At 43.1% G+C, this 16,588-nt stretch overlaps 1 protein-coding gene across 3 annotated transcripts in view; it reads left to right on the forward strand.

The window, feature by feature from the left end:
• Positions 1-16,588, forward strand: part of LOC306709763 (myocardin-related transcription factor A-like) — a 32,080-nt gene that overhangs the window by 3,732 nt on the left and 11,760 nt on the right. The window contains exons 1-5 of one of the 3 annotated variants that reach the window (XM_079178037.1): positions 3,742-3,860; positions 8,208-8,273; positions 14,276-14,331; positions 14,937-15,012; positions 15,121-15,282. In XM_079178037.1, the coding sequence (XP_079034163.1) occupies positions 3,746-3,860; positions 8,208-8,273; positions 14,276-14,331; positions 14,937-15,012; positions 15,121-15,282 (475 nt within the window). In that variant the 5' untranslated portion in view covers positions 3,742-3,745. Of the gene's footprint in view, positions 1-3,741; positions 3,861-8,207; positions 8,274-14,275; positions 14,332-14,936; positions 15,283-16,588 lie in introns of those variants that run through there. The other 2 variants (XM_079178036.1, XM_079178035.1) reach the window with 2 other exon arrangements.

Here is a 16,588-nt window from a genome sequence, read left to right on the forward strand (position 1 = left end):
GGAGCCAGCGGCTCAGTAAAAACTACATATAGATGCTGTATATAACCTTAACATAGAGAATGAATAGTATGGTGATATACAAGATTACAAAAAAAACGTTATGTGGAGAGCGACTATCTGATAATGGGGGAGAGCATTACAGTGACATGCGGAACAACACCGGGGGGAGGAGGAGTTAATTTGACACTTGTTTACAGCGTTGTCTTGTTTTAGGAAGGGCACAGGTGATGAAACCGAAGATGAGGCTGACATGTAGCAATAAATACCTGTGGTGAATATGAAAATAACGTTTACAGCCGTAGTTAAGTTCTAAAAGATTTAAACATACCAGGGCTAATTTGAAAGCTTTATCCCTTTTTAAAAAGTTAGAGGGAACCGTTTATAATCCATGATGCAGCTTTTCAGGACCCAAGTTCCTCTGAAAACCTTAGAAAAAAAAATCCTTAATGAATCTTCAAAACTGCTTCTCAACAACAACCAAATATTAGATCCCTGGGCTTAATATACCGAATACACTGTATTCAGCTACCGTTAAGCATTAGCTTAATGTCTTGAAGCTGCTGTAACTATTCCTCCGTGTTCTCAGAGCCTTTCTTTCATTTCCTGTATTACAGAGCGGGGGGCCGTTGGGGCTCTCTCTGAAGTATTGAGTCAGGTTTTTAATGAACACACTCACTGACACATTCGCTTACAGCAGCTACTTTTGGCAATGACCGTTGACCTCTAGTCTCCTTATTTCCTCTCAGTGACATAACAGGGAATCCTTTTAATAGATCCATGGACTGCCTCTTCAGAGATGACAGCGAGACACGGACGAACACATCGTCCGAATTTCTGTGGGTTAAAGGGGTCAAGCCCAAGGGTCAAGCCGAAAATACTTCTGAATATAAACTTTATTTTTTTCGCAGGATCTGGCTTTGTGACATGAGAGGGTGGAGCTAAGCACAACCAAACGCTGAATAAGACATTTTTTAGGCAACTGAAATGGTTGGAATTAACTGAAAGCACAGTGTGAAGGGGTTAAAGTTCTTTTTTATGGTCTATTTGACTCTAAATGGGACCATATTTGACTAAATGAACATCATGCTGTTTTGAAGAAGACCTACGACTAGCGATTGAGACCATAAACTCATTGTTTACAATGTTTACTGAGGTACTACATCGAGTGAGAAGTAGTCATTTTTCCCATAGACTTCTATACAATCTGACTTCTTTTTGCAACCAGAGAAGTCGCCCCCTGCTGGCCAGTAGAAAGAATTCAAGTCTCAGACACTTCTGCCTGTTTAGCAGTTGTAGAGATATTTAATTACCTCCACAGGGCCTCAGCATATCTACCTCTCCAAACCGCTACTTTGAGACTAATATCCCCCCCCACTGACGGAGCAGGATGGAGCTCTGTGTGTGGGAGAGAGAGAGAGACTGAGATTTACAGTCCACTTGGAGCCCTGAGCATTTTGTTGGCTTTTATCTCAGCATTTATGACTGATACGAGTACACTCTTTATCGGATATCATTGTCACACACACACACACACATGTAGATCCACTCTTTCTGAGAGCAAACACACATCTACACACATGCACACGGGATAATCCCTGCCCGTGTTTTGGTCGGGGGCCTTATCTGAAGTAATGGTGGCTCAGAGCCCCGATTCGTTTTCCCCTCTCTTGTCAGACTGAGGAGTTCACCACATCTTGCGTCTAAACAACCTCTGATAGAAAAATAAAACCGCAGACGCATCATCCTGCATATTTAACGCGTGCACCCATATACACAGACGGTCCTTCAATGCCTGCTATCGCTTCTTTCTTTGTTTGTTCGAGGCACTGCCACCTCTACCTAATATGTTTCATCGACATAATATGAACATGACAGGCGGCGTCGGTTCATCGTAACGCTAACCGACAGATGAGAAGGGAGTGCTTTGTTTTTTTTTTCACCTTGAACGATGCCCCCCTTTCACCCTTTTTAACATCATGTCACATTATCTGATGTCACCTGGGACAGAGCCTTAATAATGGTGATGAATGAAACTGTCAATGGACGGGAACGGGTGTTTTATACCGACAAGCAGGCGGGGAGAGGGGAAGCTGGGAGAGCGAGATAAAGGCATGCAGGCAGGCTACGCACTTTATTGACCCGCTGAAAGAGAACAGATCAGCTGGGTAGTTGCCGCCTTCAAAGAAAAGGCTTTCTCTTTTATATTGAACTTAATTCCTCTATATGTGTGTTGAAAATCATTGTACGGAGTGATTTACATTCCTGGGGGGGGGGGGGGGGGCGTGTCTGCTTGTTTGACTGTTTGTACTGACGTTTTTCTGATTTTCTGACTCCCATCAACTGGCACAATGTCATGTCTTTCTAGAAAGCTATGGGCGAGAGAAAGGTATAGGTGACAGAGATGGGAGATTTTAGATTGGCCCATTTTAGAAATTCAGATCTTGATTATATGTTAAAAAAATATAACTTTAAAAACACTTTTTTCTTTCACTTCCTTTGTTATAGAGCGTGCATGTGTGTGTGTCAAATTAAAGCTGCTGCTGCTGTGCTACTGACTTAGCCGGTTGACCCTTATGTTCTTTTACATTTGCTTCACAATGCTAAGAGCATTACTGTTATGCAAGAGTGGGGATTTAAAGCCGCTATACTGCCACCATCTGGAATTGCTCCTTGTTTTTGGTTCTTCTACGTTTAAGACGACCGGTTGAGTCACTGCTGATTTCAGATGGCCTGGCAATCTTTGGTGCTGTATTTGACATGTTCCTGAGTTTGAGTCCTTCAAACATGGTTAGCAGGAAACGGAGAACAACAAAAGTCAGGCAGGTGGGCTGAAAGACAAACAAACGAGTAGGAAGCAGACGGAAAAGATGCAGAGTGGAAGCAGGTGTTGTGTGTGTGTGTGTGTGTTTGTGTGTGTGTGTAATGATTTTAGGCCTGAACGCACGATGCCAGAGAGGTGCTCACACAGGTGCATCTCATCGACACCACACTGAGCTCAGATCAGAAGTGCTAAGTGAGAGGAATTTGGCGAGGAGGAAAGGGGCTCCGCTCAAAACACGTGTTCATTTGTGTGTGTGTGTGTGTGTGTGTGTGTGTGTGTGTGTGTGTGTGTGTGTGTGTGTGTGTTCGCGTGCGCCTGTCTGTGTCCGTCAGCGGCTGTATGACTGAGTACAGCAGCAGCTGGGACAGCCTGCTTGATCACGGATTCAACGACATTTGACACACGCGAGCACACACACACACACACACACACACACACACACACACACACACACACACACACACACACACACACACACACACACACACGCGCGTCTTACTCAGTCCTGTAGCTGCAGCAAACACACAGAAGAAGCGCTTCTAAAGCTGTGCAGTAGCTCTCATACAGTAGCTTTGTATGTATATAGATATATATATATATCTGCTTTTTTTTATTTCAACACCACAATACATTTAAGGAGGACACTAATCAAATCCAATCAAGGAGCTTTTTCAAAACTATTTTGATGAGGAGGAGGAGAAATCCCTTTTGATGGTCTGTGATTTCAGAAACTTTGCACGACCCTTCTTTTCATAATACGTTACTTTGCTTTCAACAAAAGTCCTTCATAGCAACATTACAATCGTCGAGAGGATTACGTTTTGCGGATGTACAGACTTGTCACAGCAGCCTAAATCCAACACCTGGATTCAGCTGTAGCCCACTTCCTGCTTTTTGTTTTCTTTGCGCCTGAGTGTCATTCAGATGCTGGAACACCTGCCTGGCGTCCGCATCGACCCTGCCCCAATCAGCAGGGACATGGACGAGAGAGCCCTGCGCTTTGAGTTAGAGCGCCAGGCCTGTCAGACTCTCAGACAAGGTGGGATACCTGTTGTGTGTGTGTGTGTGTCGTGCTTTACGAAGGCAAACCTCCCACACATGCGATGGTTTGAAAATGTGCGTAGCTTGATGGGTGAAATGCTTTGACTTCAGCGGCAGTTCAGTGCAGTCATTTGGCCAAAAGGTCCACTCGGGCGATATATTTGCAGGTTACTGTCGATATATGAAAAAACAGCACATTACAGAAGCGTAGAGGCCTTTCCTCCCGAGTGTCATCCAGGTTTATTTTCCGGGTCTCAGGTGTTAAGTGGATTAAGTACTCTACAAGCGGCTGGGTTACAGTTGGGGCTCAGCCAGCCTGGGCACAGCACACTTTGCCTCGAGCACATGAACTCAGCAACCCGTTGGCTGTAGCGGCATGGCCCTCCGACCACAGGAGCTGGACCGAGGGCAGTGTGGACCGACTTTAGGAACGGACAAACTCCTGCGAACGAGAAGACACTTTTAGAGGCGCCTAAAGTGTCATGACATGGATTGAGCCAACCCCTAAAAATAAGATTCACGGTTGTTGTTTTTTTTTAAAACTGACATTATAGTGAAACAGGAGCATGTTAAACAGGATTCTCGTTATGTATTGCACAGTGTGAATTCCTGGGGACTCTGGCAAGGCACATCTTTAAACAGAGACACATGGGCGTCATTACAATTAGTGGGAATAATGAGATACATTGACAGCTCTTTAACCAAGGTAAACCTTGACTTATTATTATTTATATATTATTATAAGTGTCCACGCTCCTCTGAACTGTCTCTCCTCCTGTGTGTGAGTGTTGGCAATTTACAGTACAGTCCTTTTTAATTCAGCTGGCCGTCCGGAGAGATTGGGTTCCAAGCAGTTACAACATGGACACGAATAGAAAACTGAGTGAGAGGGAGAGAGAGGAGGACCACTGTACGAAGAACAGGAAGTGCTGTTCTGAATCATGAAGACAAATTGACAGAAACACGATAATTCTAGTACAGAAACAGGCAGATAAAGAAGTACAATTAACTTGTATAGCACTCAGTAATGATTTTAACAATGGGGCTAATTAAGCTAACAGATGTCTACAAATGTCAAGAAGAGATTTAACAAACTCCAGTAGAAATGTGCTTGAAATCCATTTGAAGCAGTGTTTTGAAAGATGACGCTGATAGTTGTAGTAGTCTGCAATCTTCTCGTGATTAGACAGTTACTAAATAATACACTGAATAAGTTTGATTTTTTGTTTCGGGAAAAGCGGCTGCAGGTTGGCCAGAGATCATTTGGAGAAACGTCCGTTTCAACTTGCTTTGAAATCTCACAAATGACAAACGAGCGTTGGCATTCAAGCATTAATTGTAATTTTGAATTCAGAGTTCTTTGTCTTTTTCATACGGTGTTGACGTTGTTTACTTTGCTCCCTGTACAAGGCCCTCATGTGTGATTATTAGAATTGATCTCGTCAGCATTAGGCTGTTGTTGAGTGAGGGTGCACTCACCGTTATGTGGTGGCATTTGAGCAATGAGCGCACTTTCCCAGAATAGATTCTGTATCAGCACATCGCATCACTTGCCTGTCACCTCCTGGCACAAATCATCTGCCTCGAAAACAAGTGTTTTGTGTGTTTGTGTATGTATGTGTGTGTGCGTGCGTGGGCGGGCTCGTTTCATGATTGTGTGTATATATTCGCACTATGCAGCCGGTTAAGCTGAGGTATTAAGACGTGTGTTTATTTCTGCACGTTTTAATACGCCGGCCTGTGTATGCTTGCACACGTTTTGCACGCTTGTAATGTGCGTGTGTGTGTGTGTGTGTGTGTGTGTGTGTGTGTGTGTGTGTGTGTGTGTGTGTGTGTGTGTGTGTGTGTGTGTGTGTGTGTGTGTGTGTGTGTGTGTGTGTAAGTAAGTGTTTCTCTCGTTAGTCGGGCCTTGTTTGCCTACAGGAACCAGTTCATTTCTTTCCGCTGCCAAGGTGACAAACTGCACCATCCTGCGTCAGTCTCGTGCTCGTCAAAGAAATCAAAGGAAGACGAGTGTTTTTTATTCTCCATCTCACGCTACTGTAGAACACACAGGGGGACTGTCTGCAGATTCTACCTGCAATAAGCAACAGTGACAGAGCCAACTTTCCATATTAGCAAACAGAGCCGAACAGAGCTTTTTCCACTGTGTGGAAAAACATAGAATGTAGAATTTGGAGCGTACAGCTATGTGGACTTGAGACCACTGAAAAAGAGAAACAAGAGGGGCAATATGCATGAGAAAGATTAGCGCGCTCGTCTGAAGTTGTTTGAGCATGTGCGATTTAAGGGGAATTAATGACGGAGCAGACCAACGCAAAAGAAGAAAGTCATGTTTTGATGTATGGGGGTTAATGTCTGTGTAGAGATGGAAAGAGGTTCAAGAGAAAGACTTTTGGATGCAGTTCACGGCAAAACAATACAGCCATTCCTCCACATTCATGTTATGATCGGTTTAATGTAACTGACTCAGTTTTCCTTCATCGCGCGTCGTGTCGAACTCACAGAATTATCGCTCAACTTTACTGTTTAGTTTCACTCGAACCACTTCCTATATGGTTTTTGGCTGCAGAATGGAGCAGTTATCTACAAATCTACAGTTATCTTGCTGCTGAAAAACCCCCATCGTACGAACACCGAACACAGTGCAGCATTTTGCAGCTTCAGAGCCAGACTTTTCCTCAACAGAGACCAAAACAGAGCTAAAAGGGGAGTGAATGTTGGACTTCCATCAGCAGCTGGCCAGAAACACGACTCCAAATCAAAACCAACGTTGCTCCCAAGTCGCGAAAAAGGAATATAGAACAGCACATGATATCATATGGAAGCACTGGGATTATGTATGTGTTTTATATGTTGCTTTATAAAAGGGGAGTTCATATGTCCTCTGAGTTGTACTTGAATAAAGTTCTTGTGCCCACTCTTAAAATGATTACAGCAGTTTGGTGAGTTATTTGCTTCAACGTACCGAGGCGCCTTTCTGGCCCACGATCCTCCTTTTCAGATGCATATCCCGTATCAATCATATGCAATATTAGTTTGCTGGTCTTATGAACTTAACCTGACTGCTGATCAAGTGGCCCCCTGCGGGGTCTCAGCCCGTGTTGCAGGAACGCTGTGCTGAGGAAAGTTGAGCTACAGCTTGAATGTCATTGGGGGTGATTGGCGTCAGCACGGGGGGTGTCAGCAGTAAATTTTGACTTTATGGATTTGTTCTTTCACATCAGCTCTGATCAGACGGAATGACGCAGCGATGAGGGTTTTGTGTACGTTCCCGACAAAAGAGGAGAGAATTTGACACATAAGTGTGCATGTTGAGGGAATGAGGATCTGGTGTAATTATATTACATTGACAGTATTCAGTTTAGACTGTAGGCAACACGTTGCCTCAACATGTGACCGACTTTGCAACACCTCAGCCACAGCTGTGCACTGCAAAGGTGTGAGCTAATAGTGTAACTGCAGATGGTCCGGGTGTGGGCTAAAAGAGGCTTCTACCAAAAATGTTTCCAGATGCCATTTTTTTTTTTTTTTACTTTGCTGCTGATTTCATGACCCAGATATGCAGCAGCTACCGATCTGCAGAAGATCATTTCCTGACAATTTAATATTTTCATCTTGGGAAGTTCGCTCCTCAAACTTTTTGCTGACTTTAATTTTTTTCCGCCTGAGACCGTGCAAGGTTGGCTCAGAACGTGGTGAGTCAGAACGGGTTTGATAGCTCCTCTGAGCGTGTGAACGCGGAGCCATGACCCCAAAATGCAAATTCCAGTTAGCTCGAGGAGTTTTAATGACAGTTCTGTGTCGGTATCTGAGCCTCCGGGCACCTGTATGGGAACTAATTGAAAATAATAAACATCTGGATGAATGAAGTCACATTAAACGTGTGCATGTGGATCTCTTTCCTCTTATCGATCTTGGTCACACGGTCTTCTGTGGTGATGAGATGTGACACATGCTGCAGTAAAGTGTGTGCGCTGCTATGTAACCAAATACGTGAAACAGGAAACTGTTGGTGCGTCTGCGCCGTGGTTTCTTGGTGTGTTCATGTTTGTGTGTTTTCCTTTCCCCTGTAGTGTGTCACATAACCTTTTGGTTGTTTTCTCACACACGACCACAGATAACTAATTCTGCTTATCAGCAGCTAACAGGGTAATCGAAACCTCTGTAGACAGCCTTAGATGTCACAACTATTACTTGTATTCATATACAGAAGGCTATACAGAGGCTTTCTGTGGCTGGAAACTGAGGTAGAAATGATGTATGTTGGGTTTGATCATGCTCTCTCACTCTGCAGTGACTGACTTGTGCGTCTTCTGCTTCCTGTCTCTATGTTGGTGTTCAGTTCTCCAGCTGAAGCTACAGCAGAGAAGGTCCAGGGAGGAGTTGGTCAGCCAGGGGATCATGCCACGTAAGTAAATGAAAGCAAAGTGTTTTAGAAAACAATGTTGGTCCATTCGAAAAGTCATTGTTTCCATTTTTGAGTAGATTCAGACTATTATTTGTTCACAATGTCGGCCTTTTAGGATTATTTAACACATTGCTGATGTGACCGTCACTTTTCTTTATTTTTTATTAGTAACCATTCTATTGATTGGTCGTGTACAATGTTCTCCGTCGGTGTGATAATGAAGTAACAATTATTTTCATTGCTGATTATTCTGGCGATTATTACTTCAATTAACCATTTTGTCGATAAAATGTCACTAATTAGTCAAAAGTAAATGTTTGTAATTTCCCACCGTTCAAATAGCTTGTTTCATTCAACCAACAGTCCCCGAGGCTATCCAACTTAAAATAAAAAAACAAATCCTGACATTTAAGAATCCTGAGCAACATTTTTGCCTGAAACAAAAGGAAAGAATAATTAGGCAATTATTGCATACGTTGCAGATACATTTTCTACTGATAAACTGATTGATTAGAATGATATAGAATTAAACTTAATTGTCCAAAATGGAATTTGTCTTTGTCTCACCAAAACAAAAGCATTAGAAGGATATGTAACATAAAACAAGTAGTATATAGAACACATGTGGCAACAAGATGGAAAAACAAAAAACCTTAAACACTTTGAGTACACAAGTAGTACCTTAAAACACTTCAAACTAACCATACTACTTTAAAACGTAACACAATATACTGCAGAGTTGTGGCTCAGTTTTTTAAGTTCAACTAATCATTTCCAGTTTCAGCCTCATTACACCGAGCCAGGTAGACTAAATATTAGACGCTTTTCTCAGTATAATGCAATACAATCCTCCAAAATAACAATAAGTGCCATCACTATGAACAGTTTCAACAGAACTGAAAATGTACTCCTACTTTAGGTAGGATGTATTGCTGGGCTGTCGTATTAAACTGCATTTGTGTTACCTGGGTGTATCATAACTATCTCACTGAGTGTCACGTAGTTTATTTTGTCTTCTTCATTCACTCTCTGCCTGTGAGAAGCTGCCGTGTTGCTTTCGCGTTAGCCTCATTACTTGCCACACGGCAGTTCTCTGAAGTGAATTCGGTTGCGGTCAGGACGGTGCCGTCGTCTCCCAACAGACTGCAGTTTCAGTCTTCAATGAAAGGCGAATCAAGTTCACACATCAAGCGTCATCAAGAGCATCCGTTTACCGCTCTCTATCTGATTGAGAGATTTCCCCGTACACCATCAAACTCCAAATGTTTGGATGCGTTCGACTGTTAGTGCTTATTATATGCTTATGCTAATAGAAAATGCCTCCGCACTGTTAAGGATACTTTCACTATCATCAAATGCCACAAGAAGAACATCCCGTTCCGATGTTAATAATTATTAGGATCATACATTTTGGTACTAGAGAAAGTGGCCTGCCTATTATAATCCCATCCACCTCTCTGCTGCAGGAATATATTCTGTTCTGCTTCACACACACACACACACACACACACACACACACACACACACACACACACACACACACACACACACACACACACACACACACACACACACACACACACACACACACTATTTCCCTTTTACTATATAAAGCTGACAACACAATGAGTAGTTCTTATCTTTGCGGACAGACAGCATTAATAATGAGCAGGGCTCCGACCTCATCTGGTTGAGAGCTACTTTAAAATGAAAAGATGCCAGCAGAAATTCGTCATTGTTAACAATGAGGGGGACAAACGGGGCTGTTGAGTGTCTTAATTGTCTGTGAGTAGTGAGCATGAACTGTACACGCGGTCGGGTGTGTGACCAGAGGAGACGGCTCTTGTCTGTCTTCACTTGTGTTTCTTTGTAGAAACCGACCGGGACGCAGATCAAAATGTTTTGTTCACACGGTCTCATCCAATTAGCCTCTCTACGCTCATTAACCAATGGCTTGTTGCTTGATTAGGTGCTTGTTTCGTCTCCTTCAGTGTTCAGGGGGAATTACAGTACGTCCCAACAAGCCCTGCTGTTAGCATTTGTAATGTGAGCGGAGCGGAGATTCTTATGTGGGGACAGGAGGGCGATGTTGTTGTGTCGTCACTGACCACAGGTTGGAATTGACTACGTTTAGAAATGGTTAAAGTCCGGCTATGGGTGTTATTGTGGTTCATGTCTGAGTGAGGACATGGCAGAACAATTAGCCACTGACATTTAGGCTACCTTCTTGTTGTGTCGAATGACCTTTTATCATCATTGTGCCCGTAGCCTATCATGGAGACAGAGGTCAGTTGGAAGAAAGACAATACTTACTGTAGAACAGCGGTGATCACCACTGGAGCACCACATCTGTACAGCTTCCAGAGTATGTAGTGAATTGTATACAATTTTGGACGCAGTCTTATGCTGCGTTGACACTACAACTGGCACAACAGACTGTGAGCCGTTTTCAATGGAAGCCGGTGACGTGAAGCTAATCGGCAACATTTTGTCTCCTCTTTTTTTTGTCAACGGAAATAAAGAGAGATTTTGTTGAATTAAAATTTTTCTCTTTTTTCGTCAAGAGGACGTATTTATTCATAGTTTTTGGTAATGAAGTCAACACAATGGATGCCATCCTCTGTCCACCCTCGGTGATCTAGTATGTCTCTTTATCACTGTCTCCCCGTTCTGCCTTCCACAATCCCATTAAAGAATAATCTTTAAAATGCCTGCTGACAACTCATATTTCTTCTATTCGCCGTGGTGTGTGGTAGGGTGTGTTCATTTGACTCGGTGCTATAATAGGCCCACAGTGTGTAACCTTGCCTCGCATGTTATTTATACACTTCTCAGATGTGAAAAAATGTTTCTCAGCTAAACCTCCATGCGCCGGTGAAGCCCTTTTCCAAATATCTGTTAGCAAGAGCAATAAAAAGAGCAGAATACTGGATCTACACATACTGGTGGAGCTGGAGAACAGTTCTCTTCTCTGAGATGACTCTGTGGTCTATATATGTACCGACAGCAACAAACTTGACATGTTTGTTGAAGACAGCAGTGAAATGTAGGCTAGTAAAGCCATTTCATGAAGTATAAAATACCCACTGTTTAAGTAAAATAGAGAGGGGAGCTACTTGAGCAACAAGCCAGTCGGTTAACACATAAGGAAAAAAAACAAAGCCTTGGTTGGCAGCGGACTGAACGTCAAAACACAGCCATCGCCAGAGGAAGCTACACCATGTGCTCCAAGTTTAAAGACCGGGAGCGCTGGTTAGCTTTAGCAGGGTGGCAAGCAGCCACGACGCAGCCACTCATGCTCATGATGGGGTCTTTTCTCTCTGACCTCACCCCACCACTCTCTATTTCCTCCTCTTCTTTTGCCGTTCGGTCTGTTGCTCCATTTTTCTTCCAGCTGCCTCTCTTCATTCATCCCTTATCCCCGTCTTCCCTACATTCGCTTTTTTCTGATGCTCCCGTCTTCTTCCTATCCATTTCGATCACTTTCATCCCTCCAAGGTCTAATTGTGTGCTCATCCATCCGTCGCCCCCCCCCCCCCATCCCACCCCTCATTTTTCCCGTGTAGCGGACTGACAGGCAGGCTCAATCCCCCTTGTGGATGTGTGAGAGGTCTAAGAGGGTCGATGTCCCCAGGGTGTGCAAGAGTGAGTGTGTACCAGCAGTTTGACAATGCTCAGCGACGTGAACTCAGGCTTGAGCAGGTACCAGCAGTCTCGCCCAGGGTCGCTAATTTAGTCACACGGCTCATGTATGTGCGTGTGTGTGTGTGTGTGTCTGCGTACAGTGCAGTCAGAAAATATGAGTACAGCAACATATTGTAGTTGAAATGAACTGACTTGGCCAGTCACAGTTACACCACTGTTTGTTTGGCCATTAAAAACCTGTTTGTTGACTTGTCTGCATGTTTGAGATACAAACAAGGCAACACTTTTGGCAAAAGGCCACGAATCATACACTGCCCACCCAATATGGATGCGGACGCCCCCATTAACCTCTCAGTCATTGGTTGGTTTCAATTCCAGCGTGCCGACGGAGAGCCAAAACGGCAAAACACATTTCACTGTAGCGTGTTGGTCCTGCATAGTGTTTGTGTTGCACTCTGAGAAAGTTAGCTTGCTTTGGCTGTCAGTCTTTCAGCCATCATTTTATCTGCATGCATAAAACACGATAAGCAGATGTACATGTTATAACTTGATTATATATATATATATATATATATATATATATATATATATATATATATATATATATATATATATATATATATGCATTCAAAGCAAGAACAACAGTGAGGTGGCTAAAGACATTTCTTACATTCTTGAGACTGAGAGCTAAGGATTGATTAATGATTTTTCTTTTCCTACGTCGATATTTGCTGATTTTAACAAATTTACCATCAGAATTAAGATGTTATCAAGATAATCTAAAGCCCCGCTAGTCAGCACGAGTGACAGGTGAGTTTTAAATCCTTAATCGCAGACTAGTTTGCCATTTCTCTTACATGGACATGACATCATCCCGCATCTCTCTTTTCCATATGCCCGCTCACCAAAACGCTGTGGCCCATCGGATTATTCCACGTTTTTCTTTGAAAGCTTCTTTCTCAGCTGTGTTAAACCGTCTCCTTTGCGAGATAACTTGCATCAGCTGCTGTGTACTGGACCCATCTCGTGCTGCCTTGCTTTGTATTCGGAGCCTTTAGCAAAAGCTGTCAATATCCGGGGCTAGAGAGAGCTGCCTTTTGGGCTATCAGCACCTTGCTGCCTTGGCGTGTTGGTGAACCTGCAAGTGTGCAAATAAATGAGTCATCTGCATGTCCTTCACTGGCACACACCTTTTACATAGCGCTTCACATAGACATCTCGGTAAACCCCATTATATCCCCAAATACAAGATAGTAGGTTTTCTATGAAACTGTGACCCATGCTGGCGTATGACTTTTTGCCCAGGAGACCGTATGTGCTTGCAGCCCCAGTTCATTTGTGTGGGTAAAATGTCCAAATCTAGGTTTACACCAACAATTAATCTATGTTCAGTACCCTAATAACTTCCTCATTCAACACTGCCTCTTATCTGTCTTATTGTACAGCCTCCTCCTCATTCATAGGGCCTTGGTCAACAAATAAACATATGCCAGTTATAAAAAGTTAAATTTACAACTCTGCAGTGTCATTGAGCAAATCAAATCTGAAATAGTGTTCATAAAATGCAAGTTTCTGAAATGGACTCTGGCCTATAAACTGATCCCCGTCATGCTCACGTTGTGTATATTGCTACTCAATAACCTGCTTGCATATATACAGTATATATATATATATATATATATATATATATTCTTACATGCAATATAAGATGATTTAATATATTTGAGGTTTAGATTCTTGTTTTAGAAGCGAAATCATAAAGCCTGTACTGATGTGCCGCATTTAACTCAGCATTTTGGTGTCATCACAACCCTTTAGGCTTTTAGGTGTCTAGCACCACTAATCCCTGGGTTTTTGCATAATCACAGGCCTGCAGCAAGTCTTGCTTGAGTCATTTGGGAATGCTGAACAGATTCCATAAATTTCACTGCTGTAAAGAGACTCGCTGTACTGGAACCCTCAGAGTCCGTCCCATTACACCCTCCCCCTCTACCTGTTAGTGGAACCACTGCCCTGGCTATTATGCATTTTGTTCTGTCCTAGAATATAAATGTGTGAGTCTGTACGGCAAGAGCAAGCATTTACTAGGCTGGCATGGCACTCAAAATGAGAGAAAGGGAAAGCTTTGGCAATATAAGAGCAATATCCCTCACCATCAGTTAACCTATTCAAACTGAACTGGAGCTGAACTGTAGAAGCAAAGAGCCATTCAAAGCCATTTGGCTCTCCATTCCTCTCAATGGCATGAATGTACACACTGCCATGTTAATGTGTCCTCTCTCTCTCTCTCTCTCTCTTTCTCTCTTTCTCTCTCTCTCTCCCCGCTATTGCTCTGATCTCACTCTTTATTCTTCAAGCCCTGAAAAGTTCAGCTGCCTTCCACGAACAGAGACGGAGCTTGGAACGAGCTCGGGTGAGTATCTCATCCTCGAAATGTATCAGTGGACTCAAAGCGTGCCTGTTTCAAGCAGACGTTCAATCTCTAGGCTTTGTACCAGCTGACATCACAACAGCATCGCTTGACTAATAATGTGATACAGAAGGGCTGGAAATGACAAATAATGTGCAGATAAATGTGATAAAAGTGCAACGTGCAAACGTCAGTGATTCCCAACCGGGGTTATGTCTGCATGTGCCAGGTGTGCTTGGAAAGATTGAAGAGTAGCTCTAGAGTAGCAAAAAATATATATATATAATAAATAAATAAAATATATATATATGTATTTGAGATTGTTTTAAAACTAATTAGTAGTAATGGATGAATGGAGAATAATGAATGAATGTTAATCATTAGTTAAAAGATGAAATTAAAAGAAACCATTGAAAGTTAGTTAGATAAATAGAAACAAACATTGGTGTCGATGTGATGATTGCAAAAGAGGAAATCTGTGTTTGAACTTGAGAAGTCATGGACAGATGAACTGTTGGTGAGAGAATGAGTTATGGGAAAATTGTAAGCAGGTGGTATGAATCCAAATGTGAGTGATTGTCTAAATGTTTTCCTCCGTCTTCCTCCAGACTGAGGACTATCTCAAGAGGAAGATCAGGGCTCGACCGGAGCGATCCGAACTGATCAGGATGCACATCCTGGAGGGTGAGTGCCGCATACAGCCTCCTGTCTGTCTGACGGCGAATAACTCCGAAGGCTCCGAACACACTGGCAAAACAAAATGTACACCGTTTTGTTTCTGCGCGCTTCCAGAGACGTTAGCGGAGCCGTCGCTTCAGGCCAAGCAGCTGCAGCTGAAGAGAGCTCGCATTGCCGATGATTTGAACGATAAGATCTCCCACCGGCCGGGGCCCATGGAGCTGATCCACAAAAACATCCTACCTGTTCACTCCAGCATTAAGCAGGCCATCATAGGTAAGCCAGGCCAGGTGTCAGATGGATTATATTTGTCATTTAGTAAAGATTTGCTGTCGTACTGGAGGCTGGTTTGAGGCTGGGGGTGTAACTAGTCAACGTTTCCTGACATGTTCGTTAAATCAACTTTATGAGCCTTTAAATGTCATTGTGGCGTTACATTTCTCAGCCCGTTTTGTTGTTTTTCTGCTCCCTAGAGGCCACGAAATACTTGAAACACCTTTAAACACAATATGCCCTGTGTATTTGTGGAGGAGGGAGGTGTAATATAAATGTGAAAGTGTAATATATCACAACACACCCACAGTTTAATTCTCCTGACAGGATGCCCCTCCTGGCCCCCCTCCTCCAGCTATCACACACACACACACACACACACACACACACAGAGAGATGCCTGGCGACACACACTTGAAACAAACACACGTTCCCATCTAATATGTAGAGACAACAACCAAGTTACACACACAAACTCCACCTGAGTAATCATGCTTCAAACAGCCACAGATGTTAAACTAGGATGAAGTAAATGATGTATGCTCTGGCATCCCTGCTTGACAGACGGGAAGTGAATTCTCTTCCCTCTCTGCTGTCAGTCTTGGATGGCCGCATTACCTGTTAATAAAAACTCATTGTCTTTTATTAGGAAAATTACACACAAATTGAAGAGTTAGGACTCTTAAATGAATGAATGGGATTTTAATCAGTCGCAATTTGGGCATATGACAGATGTAATGACCCCAATTTCACCCTTTTCCATTATAACAGCAACACTAAAAGAAGCTGTTAAACTGTTATCGCACATCTCCGGTCCAGTGCTGTCAGACATCAGATGATGAGATCAGAGTCGGTGGGTCCAGCTGCTTGATTGATGTGCGGAGGAAAGAACTCTGAGATTTAATAACGTTCAGCGTCGGTGGATTATCCATCGCTGTCACGTCACAGCCGCACAATAAACACAATTGCATTACCGGCAATTATTGTGGGAGAACTGGGAACACAAGAGTTACACACGGTTGACATGCAAAGATGCAAACATACGAGGCGCGACACACACACACACACACACACACACACACACACACACACACACACACACACACACACACACACACACACACACACACACACACACACACACACACAGGCAGCAGCAGTAAGGAACTCATCACATTATTGGATCAAAGGGTGTTGAATCAGCCCCATGTTGTCTTTTCATCATCGCCCGCTGATGTTAGATTAATGACCAGCGGTGTATTTTACATCGCTATCTGCTGCACCCCATAGCAGCTCCTGTAATTAAATA

This window comes from Pholis gunnellus (genome assembly GCF_910591455.1).
Source record: "Pholis gunnellus genome assembly, chromosome: 17".
Taxonomy (NCBI): Eukaryota; Metazoa; Chordata; class Actinopteri; order Perciformes; family Pholidae; genus Pholis; species Pholis gunnellus.